Below are 11,818 nucleotides of genomic sequence, written 5' to 3'. Positions count from 1 at the left end.
CGGATAAAGTATCAAATGTTACCACGTCGAGAAAATAGTGCCATACGTATTATTATTATACATGTCTGGTCGGGATCCATGTTCTTCGCTAACGGTTTCTCTAATTGCAATAGGCTTTGAAAGCGAACATCATGGATCCTGACCAGACTGCGCAGGCTGGTCTGGATCCATTCTGGTCGCAAATGCACTATGTTTGTTTTCTCATGGCGCGGCTCATTTATTAATGGTGGCAAACTTGGCTATTGTTATTTCTCAATAGTTGATAGCTGAGGTGTTGTTTTTAAAAAAAAAATAAAATCTGTTACTTCAGTGAAAGTTTTTTCTCCAAAAATAAGTCATTTGTAATGTACCCTTAAACGGTAGAATATAAATTAGTACAACGAACGCGTGATAAGAAAACGTTCACGTGATGTATCATGTGATCACCTAGCTGAACCCCTTTACGCAATCAAAACAACTGATATACGTATATATAAAAGGAATGTTGAAACGTTTGTAGTACAATTCTGTTCTGATACAACTTCCAGTCAATTTAGCAAGGATGAATACTATATTCTCTGTAGTGTGTTTCGCGGCCATTATGGCACTATCATCAGCTCACATGTGCCTTATTAACCCCCATCAGAGAGGATCTATGATGGGCTTGAACAAAGCAGGTGAGTAGTTTCTCACAGAAATCATTTACAGTTTAAAGTGTCAGCTGGTCACTAAGAATGCAATCATACGTTGTGTTTTTGTGGTTAGAAAAGGGTAAAGTTTCTTGTAAAACGTGGGAAGTTTACGGAAGTCCCCACCTGGAATGGATGGAACAACTTATTTCCAGCCGAGTCCACTGCAGGCGTCATATTTACTTCTCCAGCATTCAGTCTAGGCCGATACTGCTGGAAACAGTACCCATTTAAGTAAATCATCCAGCATTGAACACTAGTCGGGAGATCAGCCGCGACCGGGAATCGAACCCGACGTTGTAGTCCAACCTGCTAACCACTGCACCACTGACTCTGCTTGTTGGGCAGTTACTGGTACAATTAATCTTATTTATATGTTGAAAATATTTTTAAAAATATGATGAAAAAAAAAACACAAAAAAAACACGAGTACAAAAGTAAAAACTGTTGCAGTATATTTTAGATATTATCAATTTATAATGTAGCCACACATGAGTTTTTAAACCGTGTGACATTTCTGTCACAGACTTCATTGAAGAAATTTACAGATAAAATGTACAAGCTACATTTGAATTTCATTTTATTTCTTTTTGTTTAATCACAAGGGTTTGAAGTTATTTCAACAAAATATTGAACGAGCAGTGAATTTTCAGATACTTGTAAACACATGGTTACGTATGAAAGACCAACGTGCCGCACTGGCCTTCCATACTTGCATTACCGTTTTTTTTTCTTTAGAAATGCAGTGTTCTACAAAATGAATTATTTTTGTTACAGGATCAGATGATTGTATCTTGTTGACTGGACCATGCGGAGGCAGAGCAATCTCTACACCAACGGCAATCTTAAAGTAAGCGTCACTTTCTTTCCCCGTTGTTTGCTGCCACAGGTTCTTGGTTCGAGCCTTAGTTTGGTCGTTGTTTGTCTGTTTGAGTGTCCACTTGAAATCTGTGTATGTGATTGTTTTGTCGAGCCCGCTTGTCGTCCAAATGGTTGTTCGGTGTATTTGCGTGCGTGCGTCGGAATATGTTTGGCCAGACCATAATTTTAACATGCATGGAGCAATTTTGTTTATATCTGGCATGAATGTTAACCTCAGTGGGACGGAGTGTCATGCGCAAGGGTCCTAACTCAAAGTTCAAGGTCACAGGTGGAGGTCAAAGGTCATGTCAGGTCCTGTCCGGCCCATAACTTTGACATGCGTTTAGGAATCTTGTTTATATTTGACATGGAGTGTAATGTGCAAACCCCAGGTTCCTATCTCAAAGGTCAAGGCCACAGTTAGGGGTCAAAGGGCGGGCTTGACATGTTGCCCGTGAGCATCTACTTTATTTGTAAGTTCAAAACTTAATGTGAATTTTTTTTTCATTTAATTGATGTCTAATCAAAGGGGGCAAAAGACACAAAGCAGATGTACACAAGTTGTTTCTGAATTACCACACAGATATAGCTTAAGCATTTTGTGATTTTATGTTAAAAATGGACTTTCCTCTTCAAAACTGGCTTATTAGCGGCTCTTGCTGTTTTTAGTTTGGATAATTATGAACATATCACCTCATAGCTATCATATATAATAATTGTTGATCAAAGCAAACGTTGCTAGTGAGTGAACTTTAGGACGCAAACGGTCGAATTGCACAAAAATCTCTACCTTATGTTAGTACTTCGGCTTCTTCAAAGTTTCTGGTCTTAATACTAGAAATGGTACATTTTCTTAGTTAAAGAAATGCAAAGACAGTCGCATCTTTTTGTTGTTGTTAAAATGAGGACCAAATGCCAATTTAAATAGATTTGGCCTCGTAAGTGATTTGATGTTTAAATTGTAGCAAAGTTTCTATAAGTATTCTTTAAGACATTCCATGAAAACGTTTTGAGCAGACAGATAAATAATTTAAGTATCAAAACCCCAAAGTGTACAGGTTATAAAAGATTAATTTATGATTTGCTATAAATTACTTATGGAATCACGACATTTCTTTAATTCCAGTTATATGTACGTGTGTGTACGCCAATATTTCGTAAATTTGTCAGAATGTGACTGTTTCTATAACATGTGACTGCTTCTTTTAAATTTATATTTACTTGTAATTCTAACATCCATAAATATTGAACTGAGTACATTTTATGCAATATTATTAACAATCAGTATAAAAAATGTGTGGTTTACAAATTTAAGAATTTCAATTTTACTGAAGTACTTCTTTATTTATAGCCCTGGAAAGAATACCACTGTAACGCTACAGAAGAATCTTGACCACTGGGCAAAGGCAACTCCAGTAAGTCCATATTCATTTAATACTCTCATGCGACTGACGTACAAGGATGAGCGTTCTTTGATTATCTAAACCACTACTGTTTCAGTTTTGCTTTTATGAAGGATTTATCGCTATTTGTAGCAAATGGTGACTTTGGTGGAATAGCTTCATCTTCAAATGGTGGAAGAAAACCCAGAAGCCCGTTAGGGCGACATTTAATAAAAGGTGACCCCCTATTTACCCATCCCCGCTACAGCTTGTAGAACCATCAACCCTTTCTCTCATTAGAGCTCAGGTTGATACTTGGACACACATCATTGAAGGGCATGTGATTCAGCGTTGTAGACCAATTGACCATGTACGAAAGTATGTCTTTTGCTACGACATTTTTCAAGTCCTGTGCAGCGGCAAATTTGAAATAAATGTTGAAACGATTTTGCTTAAATTCTGTGAATTTAAAAGAGCAACACTGTATGATTGTTTCTTAAACATGTATATGTTTGTTTTTCAGGGATATTTTGCCGTGACAATTATGCAGGGAACCATGATGAAAGAGATTGGCCGAGTAATGGACATGGGAGAACCATCCCTCCACCTCTATTCAGTAGAGGCCATGGTCCCAACCGGGTAAGCAATATTTATTACAATATTTATTTTATCTTTTTTACGTTGTAGTAGTTATACATGTATCTCAAAAAAAGTGTCTGACCCCCTCCTCCCACCCGCCCTTGAAACCCACCCTCACCCACAAAAATGTCACTTGTTTGTTAGTTAAATTTATTTGATGACTTTTTGAAAGTCACAGCTTCCCAATATAAATCGGAAGTGGGGGCGAATGACTTCAGACACACATAGCCTTATGTCAAAATTTCCCTCTTTGATACTGTTTTAACGAACTAATAAATCGGACTCCCACATGAACCTAGCTTTACTTATTCGGCTTATTAGGATGTTGTTAACGTAACTTAATAAGACATTTTTCGTGAAAAAAAAAGTTTGATGCGACTCTACTGTATGCAAAATAATTTTACCATTTGATTAATGATTTTTTAATGATTTCTTCTTAAACAGTAAAATTCTTCTTTTTGTCTTATTTTCAGAATGACGATTGGGGGAGCTGTGCTACAGGTAACTTTATTTTTTATTTGATATACAGTACATTTGTGTCTGTACATCACAATATTTGAGCCGCACCATGAAAAAACCAACAGAGTGCATTTGCGACCAGCATGTATCCAGACCAGTCTGCGCATCCGCGCAGTCTAGTCAGGATCCATACTGTTCGCTTTCAAAGCCTATTGCAATTAGAGAGAACCCGTTAGCGAACAGTATGGATCCTGACCAGACTGCGCGGCGGCGCAGGCTGGTCTGGATCCATGTTGGTCGCAAATGCACTATGTTGGTTATCTCATGGTGCGGCTCATTTGTCACGTCCTTCTTTCTGGACTCTACAATGCCTGCAATTAATTGAAAATAACGTAGAATGTTTTCAAACGAATTGTGAAACCACCACTGGCGAAATATTTCAACATAAATTCCTTCTCTTACCTGAAATGAATATTCTTATTGACTAGGATAGTCAATACGTGATTTATTATTAGCACCAACCGATTCTTGGACAAAAATCAATGTTGGATAACACCACAGTGTGATTTAAAAAATAGAGATAAGATGGCGATTTGATAATACGAGTTCATGGAAAAATCGAAGAAAGGGTACATCTTATTCGATCAGTTGCCTCTATAAGGTATTGATTAGTCCCCATACTAGGGAAATTTCACCGTTCTATCATGTGTGTGTGGGGGGGGGGGGGGGGGGGGGGGGGGGCATAGCGTTGCTGCTGTCCGTACGTCCCGAAATATTGTGCGTCCAACTCTTCCCACACTATTAGCATAATGATCAAGCTTAATGTGCAGATGACCATAAAGGATGAACAATTTTACTGCAGTTATGGCCCTTTGACAACTTTTGCCATATAGAGAATGATGCAGTATGTGGGTGCATCCGTGTCCTATGGGCACAATATTATGTACACACCTGCCAGGTTGTCATCCTAGTCTTAAGAGGCAAGAAATAAAAATCTAACTTATCTTTAAAATTCTGAATTCATGAAATCAGTGACTATTTTAAGGTTTTAAAGGGTTTCTTCTACTTTTTTTCAGGCAACATACGTAACAAACAATTCTCAGGCTCCAGCCGTCTTTTATCAGTGTGCTGATGTGAAGGTTGAGATGTGAGCTGGGATCCAAAACACAAGACTTGGCCTTTTTGTAGTTTACCAATTGACTATACAATCATATACCTCACCCATTTAATCCAACATAGCTGTTATGATGTATATTGTATTCACTGGTAAATGCATGCCTTATAATCTACATAACGTTTTTTTCTATTCTTGAATTTATTTATGTATTAATAAAAAGCTACCAATTAACTCAGTGTCGTATTTTTGTCTCCATGTATTCATTTTCGTTGGGTTTTACGTCGCACCGGCACAGTTATAAGTCATAAGGCGGCTTTCGAACTTTAATGGTGGAAGAAGATCCCATGGCTCTGGCCGAGCAGGCATCTGGGAAGAATCGCAGACTTTTCTAAGCTAGCTGGATTGCTTCCTCGTTGTTAAGAGTTCTACGCTCTAAGGGAGGATTCTAACCCACAGCGGTGAGCGGCAAGTGAGTGAGTCAGCTACATTAACCACCCGGCAACAGAGGCCCTTATGTCTCAAATGTTCATGAAACATTATATGGAACAGGTTCTCCTATGTGTATTATTAAAACAAAATAGCATTTTTTTGTAAAATATATTTTTGTTATTTACGGGGTTTAATCTTTTCTACAATGTAGAATTTGATTAAACTCTGATTTTTCAAAACTTCGGAATATACTTAGAAAAATCAGCAAATAAAAAAGATAGGGTCATGTGCTTGATTTTTTGCTAGACTGATTTGAAAGTTTGGACCGCACGCAATCTTTCATAATGGGAGCCTATGGGAAAATTGCAACTTTCATAACATTTTCGCGAATATTTTTTTTTTCTAAAATGTAGATTTTAATGAAACTTCTCACAGTCGTAAATAAACATATGGCCTATAATATGGTGAAAAAAAATGTATAGGTCCGTGTGCTTATTTTTGTGATATTTGGCCATGATTAAAGTGAACCGCCTATTTCAAGCGAATTTTAAGACATTATTTTGAATTATTTAACGTGTCACATGTTTAAATAATATATTTTAACTTTAGAAATATAGTAACTGTCCTATTTTAATAAAATAACGCACAGGTTGCCATTAATTCATAAAATGATTTTCATTTCCGTACGCCGAATCCAGGCTTTATTCTACGTTTTCCGGACAAGTGACGTTACGCCATCACTTCCGGCTTATCAAACGTGCAGAACTACCTTAAGTCACACCAATACAGTTCTTATCGTTCAGGTGACTTTTCGGATTGAATGTTGGCAGCAGGACCTAGACGTTTCTTCAGTTGGGTATCTAAGCGATAACAACGACCTTCCACAAGTCGGCTAGATAGTTCACAAGAAACGTTCGATGCCCCCACCCAAAACACACTTTGTTACATAATAGGTATCAGACATATCTAACTTCCTTCCTGTTCTGTAAAACTTAATTGTTGTTGAGCGCCAAGGAACTGCGGATGGGTTTGAACGTGTGGCGGTTTCCCAACTAGGTGCTCGAGTTTGAATCACATGAATGGAATTTGTGATATAGTATTCAGTGCATATAACTGGCGTCAACAAGTTAACTTCTTAAACTGATCAGATGTATTCTAGATCATGTGTTTAGTTGGTACAAGTTGACGAAATCTGGTACAAACCAGGGTTGACGGAATTGATATAATCTAGGACTGAACAGACAAGTTTGTTATCTCGTCTCAACCTTTCGACCTCCCTTGACCCATTTTTATCTAATTTCACTAGTGTTATGGGAAGAGAATAGATTTAACATCTGTTATGTCAGACAATTTAATCAGTTTTGCTCTAGATTTCATCATTATAGTATGCAAGGACGAATTTTAAAAATATTGGTTATCAGTCAAAGTTCACAAGCACTACTGTACTCTATCAACGAAAGCTTTATACCATGATTCAGTGGAAGGTAGATTTTATTTACAAGTATAAAAACAAGAAACTAGCTACCAGTAACAGACAAGAAAAAAATCTTCCAAAACCAGCTTTAAATAATTTTCCTGAATATAGAGTAGGTGTACATAGATGGACTAGCTTTATACCTTTTTTTTGTTATTTGGCCAATCTGTTTCAAATACAATTTCAAACAGAAATTCTGTTTGTATCTCATGATGTTTCAATTATCTAGAGAAATTGTTTTATGATGAGGTTTTTATCTGAAAACGCCAACTTCACTCTAAATAGTTCTAATATTCAGCAAGCACTGTATGAAATGTTTAAAATTTATGTGATGTAATGATCAGTTTAACTTCCCCAAATATTTGACAAAAATATAATGTACACCAAGTCATCAGCTTGTGACAGAAAAATGTCCCCACAAGGACGAATATGAACCATTGTTGTAATGCAGACAATTTCTCCACAAGTACAAACTAGAAGATGCTTTTGTAGAAAAGCACACGTTTCCCCCAATGCATAGTCCTATAGGCAAGAAGTCAATAGGAGACAGGAGCAAAAGTAAAAGAAACACTGATGGTTGGCTGCAATAGTGTTCATCTACTTGGCATGTCCAATCACCACACTAACTTTCAACATTTTGGGTCAAGTGGTTCTCAAGTTATTGATTGAAAAGAGTTTTTTATGTTCAGCGCCCTGTGACCTTGACCTTTGATGGAGGCACCCCAAAAACAATAGGGGTCATCTACTCTGTAAGTCCTATCACCCTATGAAATTTGAGGTTCTAGGTCAAATGGTTCTCAAAAGTTACCGGAAATGGATTTCCATATTCTGTCTGCTGCGACCTTTACCTTTAATAGAGTGACCCTAAAAACAATAGGGGTCATCTAATCTGTAGGTCCTATCACCCTATGAAGTTTCAACATTCTGGGTCAAGTAGTTTTCCAGTTACTGACCGGAAATGGATTTCCATGTTCTGTTTACTGCGACCTTGACCTTTAATAGAGTGACCCCAAAATAAATAGGGGTCATCTACTCTGCATGTCCAATCATCCTATGAAGTTTCAACATTCTGGGTAAATTGGTTCTCGAGTTACTGACTGGAAAAGGTTTTCCTTGTTCAGGCCCCTGTGACCTTGACCTTTATCAGAGTGACCCCAAAATAAATAGGGATCATCTACTCTGAATGACCAATCGTCCTATGAAGTTTCAACATTCTGAGTCAAGTGGTTCTCAAGTTACTGATCGGAAATGGTTTTCCATGTTCAGGCCCGTGACCTTTAATAGAGTGACCCCAAAATCAATAGGGGTCATTTACTCTGCATGATCAATCGTCCTATGAAGTTTCAACATTCTGGGTAAAGTGGTTCTCAAGTTATTGATCGGAAATGGTTTTCCATGTTCAGGCACGACCTTTGATAGGGTGACCCCCAAAACAATAGGGGTCGTCTACTCCATAAGCCCTGCAACCCTATGAAGTTTGAAGGTTCTAGATCAAATGGTTCTCTAGATATTGATCGGAAATGAAGTGTGACGGACGGACAGGGCAAAAACAAGTTCTTGGTATCTGCTTGTAAAACGCAACTGAAAACTTGCACATTCAATACAAAATATGTTCTCTATGAAAGTGACAACTTCCTCACATGAAAATAATCCATGGGCAAGTTGCCTGTATTACAGTAGATTAAGTTGTAAACTAGCAACTGAATTTGAGAACAACTTCCCCACCACTGAACAGATAAGCTATACTATTCTGACATCAAAAGAATAAATAACAACAAAACCAATGTGTTTCTAGCCATATTTAATTTTTTATCAACCATTTATCAATCATTGAATATAGATGCTGACAGCTAGGATGACTTGACCAACACTGATCTAAATTACAAAATGTTTAATCACAATGTACATACACAATGATGTTATGAAAACGGAGATAATCTACTTGAAATGTCATAATATTTAAATTTCAGACAAGCTCGAATGTGTTTGGTCAATTTTCCAAAATCATACAGCATGTCCTGTCCAAGTTCTATTTTCCTTCTACTGAACACAGCATGTCAATTCAAAATACTTGACTTTGCAGGTATATTCACTGCCATTTGTTTAACAATAACAAATATTTATATAATCAATTATAATACAGAAAAACAAATACATATATAAAACTATATCCTAGAGCTTTCATATTTAATGGACCAATACAGGACAAATTCACCCCTATCAAACTGTATAGGTAGACAAGCTCCCTATCTAACTATGTCAAGACCTATCTGTTTTTTTTATGTACTTTCAATAACCATCATGCATTTCAAGTTTTGATTCTATTGGTTTGAGAACAGGAAAGTTTGTTTTTGTTGGGTTTTTAATTATAGGTCTTGTGAATTTTCTAGTTTTATGGTGGATGAAGAGTGCAGGCATGGGTGTGTAGCTGAGTAGAACCGCAGGCCTTACATTATGCCAGTTGGATAGCTTTCTCACATTAGAGGATTCTACACCCCAAGAGAGGTTTCAAACACGCAGCTGTGTGGGGCAAGTTATTTAAAGTACAAGACCTTAACAACTTAGTCATGGAGGGCACAGAGAATATGACAGACTACGAGGAAAGAGAGTTGGAGGAATTTGTCCATCTATACACTTGAGAAAAGGGAATTTGTCCCAGATTCTGTGCCACTGAAGCAAGATATTACATACAAAGAAATTATGACAAATTACAATCCAAACTTTCAGTCTTTAATAAATGGTTGACATCCAAGCAAAATATTAAATAATAAAGAACTTGTGATGCATTACAATGTTATCTTGCAGTCTTTAAATGGAAAACATGATTTCTTGGTCAAATATAATCACTATTCTTCCTTCAACTGAAAAACTTTTACCACCTTTTTCATTATAGAATTGACATTTCACAGTTATTAGAATACACAACCATTCCTAAAATCAAAAATATAGAAGTTACATCAAGTAATTTTTACACAAGTTTTTCGTTGGTTTTCTGACAGTGAAACAGTACGATCTTATTTTAAGAATACACCTAAATTTGATAAAGGCATACACTTCAAATGCACTAGCATTAAGAGAAAGAGACATACAGGTAGCTGCCTATAATATCTATGTCAAGACTCCTTCTCATAATATCTAACCTGAAAACATACTGTCTTAACACAGAGGCAAGTAATCCAAATATACATAAATATTTTGTTTAAAGTACAAAAAAGTTACTAAACAAGCAAAGCCTTTTTTGTAACTCACTGATCAATACCATCGTACTTTATATAAAAAATATCAAATTACAGCTCCTAAAATATACATATCATACCCTCTATACATTGTGCGCAGTAAAAAGTGTTAACAGAAAGACAATATAACTTTACGGATTTCACATAGGGGTCTGCCTTTGATAAAGAATATAATAAAAATGATACAGTAAAACCTTTTTATTAACCACAACTCTAAAGTCCACATATCTCCTGACAAAGGCAACAATTCAGTTTCTGACTGGACCAGTTTCTTAGTAATTTAACCTTTAAAAATCAACAAACTCTCTTTCTGTCTTAACAGCTACATGTATGTTTAAGCATGTTAAGTGAAGAGGTTTAACTGCAATACTTATCACTTTTACAATCTGAGGCCATTTCAATTTTGCTGCATGAAGTTTTGAATTCTAGTCAATTTTTCTACAAAAATTTATCCATTTAGCCAAATTTGTTGTTATAAAAAATGAACGGTATCTATACAGAGTTAGCTCGCTGAACAATGTATGTGTTGCTGACAGCAACATAGAGTACACATATAAAATTAGGTCAAGGAAAAATTGCAAACAAGTATAAAATAGCATTGTAAAATCTAGAATCAATTACACAATATTTCAGAAGTATATATATACCATTTGTGGAGACAGAAACATGCTAAAAACAGCTACCAAAACTATGTCTATGAATATGTACTCATGGTCTGTACAGTCTGAAGTACAAATAATTTAAGGCTTAAATTTAAGTAAAAATACTTTATTTAAGGAGGTAGGTTACCTTGTTACAAGGGTAAATTCAAATTAGTTGAACCGCAGCATCTTTTTGTATTTCGTGTAATATGAAGTTTTAACTGCTAAAATCTCAGTTTCGTTTGTCCCTGTCCCTTCAAGTTCAATTTTTATCCAGGTTTGAAGAACATGACCATCCAAAGGTATTTCATATTGAAAGAAGAAGGAAAATACGGATATTTAACACTTTTCGGTGTATTTTAGTTTCATTGATATCCGTAGAAGTCAACATAATCTATAATTTTACTAGTATGCACGTTAGCTTTCTAAGATAAGCTTAAAATGTATATGTCGCGGGGCTCGTGTTTCCATGGTAACGCATTTTCTCTCAGTTTTAAACAACTATGTATAAAAATAGGGGTTTTCGACGGCTTCAGTGCCATTCTGTTAATGACCAACATTGAATATTTGGGTAATATTATTAGCAAAATACCAAGCACTATACATGGTACACTATTTTTCTTAAAGTTTAAAGTAACCATGGCAACAGAGATGTTTAAAATGGCTTATATCTTGCTTTTTGTCGTAATTTCTTATAAAATGATATTGAATAAGATTATCTTTCTAGTTGATGTAGCTTTAAAACATATTATTTCTAACGTAAGTTATATTTTCGTGTAATCTGCATTTATTCAAACAAATTTCTAAGCTTAGAATACTTACAGCAGTACCCCTCGTCTGGCATTTTTCATGGAAAAATCGTTCAGCATGCTACTATTATTCTCATGGATATTGTTGAAATGAAAATAAAAA

At 36.0% G+C, this 11,818-nt stretch overlaps 1 protein-coding gene across 1 annotated transcript; it reads left to right on the top strand.

The window, feature by feature from the left end:
• The first annotated feature begins 472 nt into the window (after positions 1–472).
• On the top strand, positions 473–5,357 carry LOC123534602 (uncharacterized). The gene is made up of 6 exons (XM_045316916.2): positions 473–656; positions 1,446–1,518; positions 2,881–2,944; positions 3,435–3,550; positions 4,024–4,051; positions 5,086–5,357. The coding sequence occupies exons 1-6, from the start codon at positions 542–544 to the stop codon at positions 5,158–5,160; spliced, it is 471 nt and encodes a 156-aa protein (XP_045172851.2). The 5' UTR covers positions 473–541; the 3' UTR covers positions 5,161–5,357.
• Positions 5,358–11,818: the final 6,461 nt, after the last annotated feature.

Source organism: Mercenaria mercenaria, chromosome 1 (assembly GCF_021730395.1).
Source record: "Mercenaria mercenaria strain notata chromosome 1, MADL_Memer_1, whole genome shotgun sequence".
NCBI classification, from domain to species: Eukaryota; Metazoa; Mollusca; class Bivalvia; order Venerida; family Veneridae; genus Mercenaria; species Mercenaria mercenaria.
The sequence above is the reverse complement of the archived record's forward strand: the minus strand, read 5'-3'. Positions and strand labels throughout refer to the sequence as shown.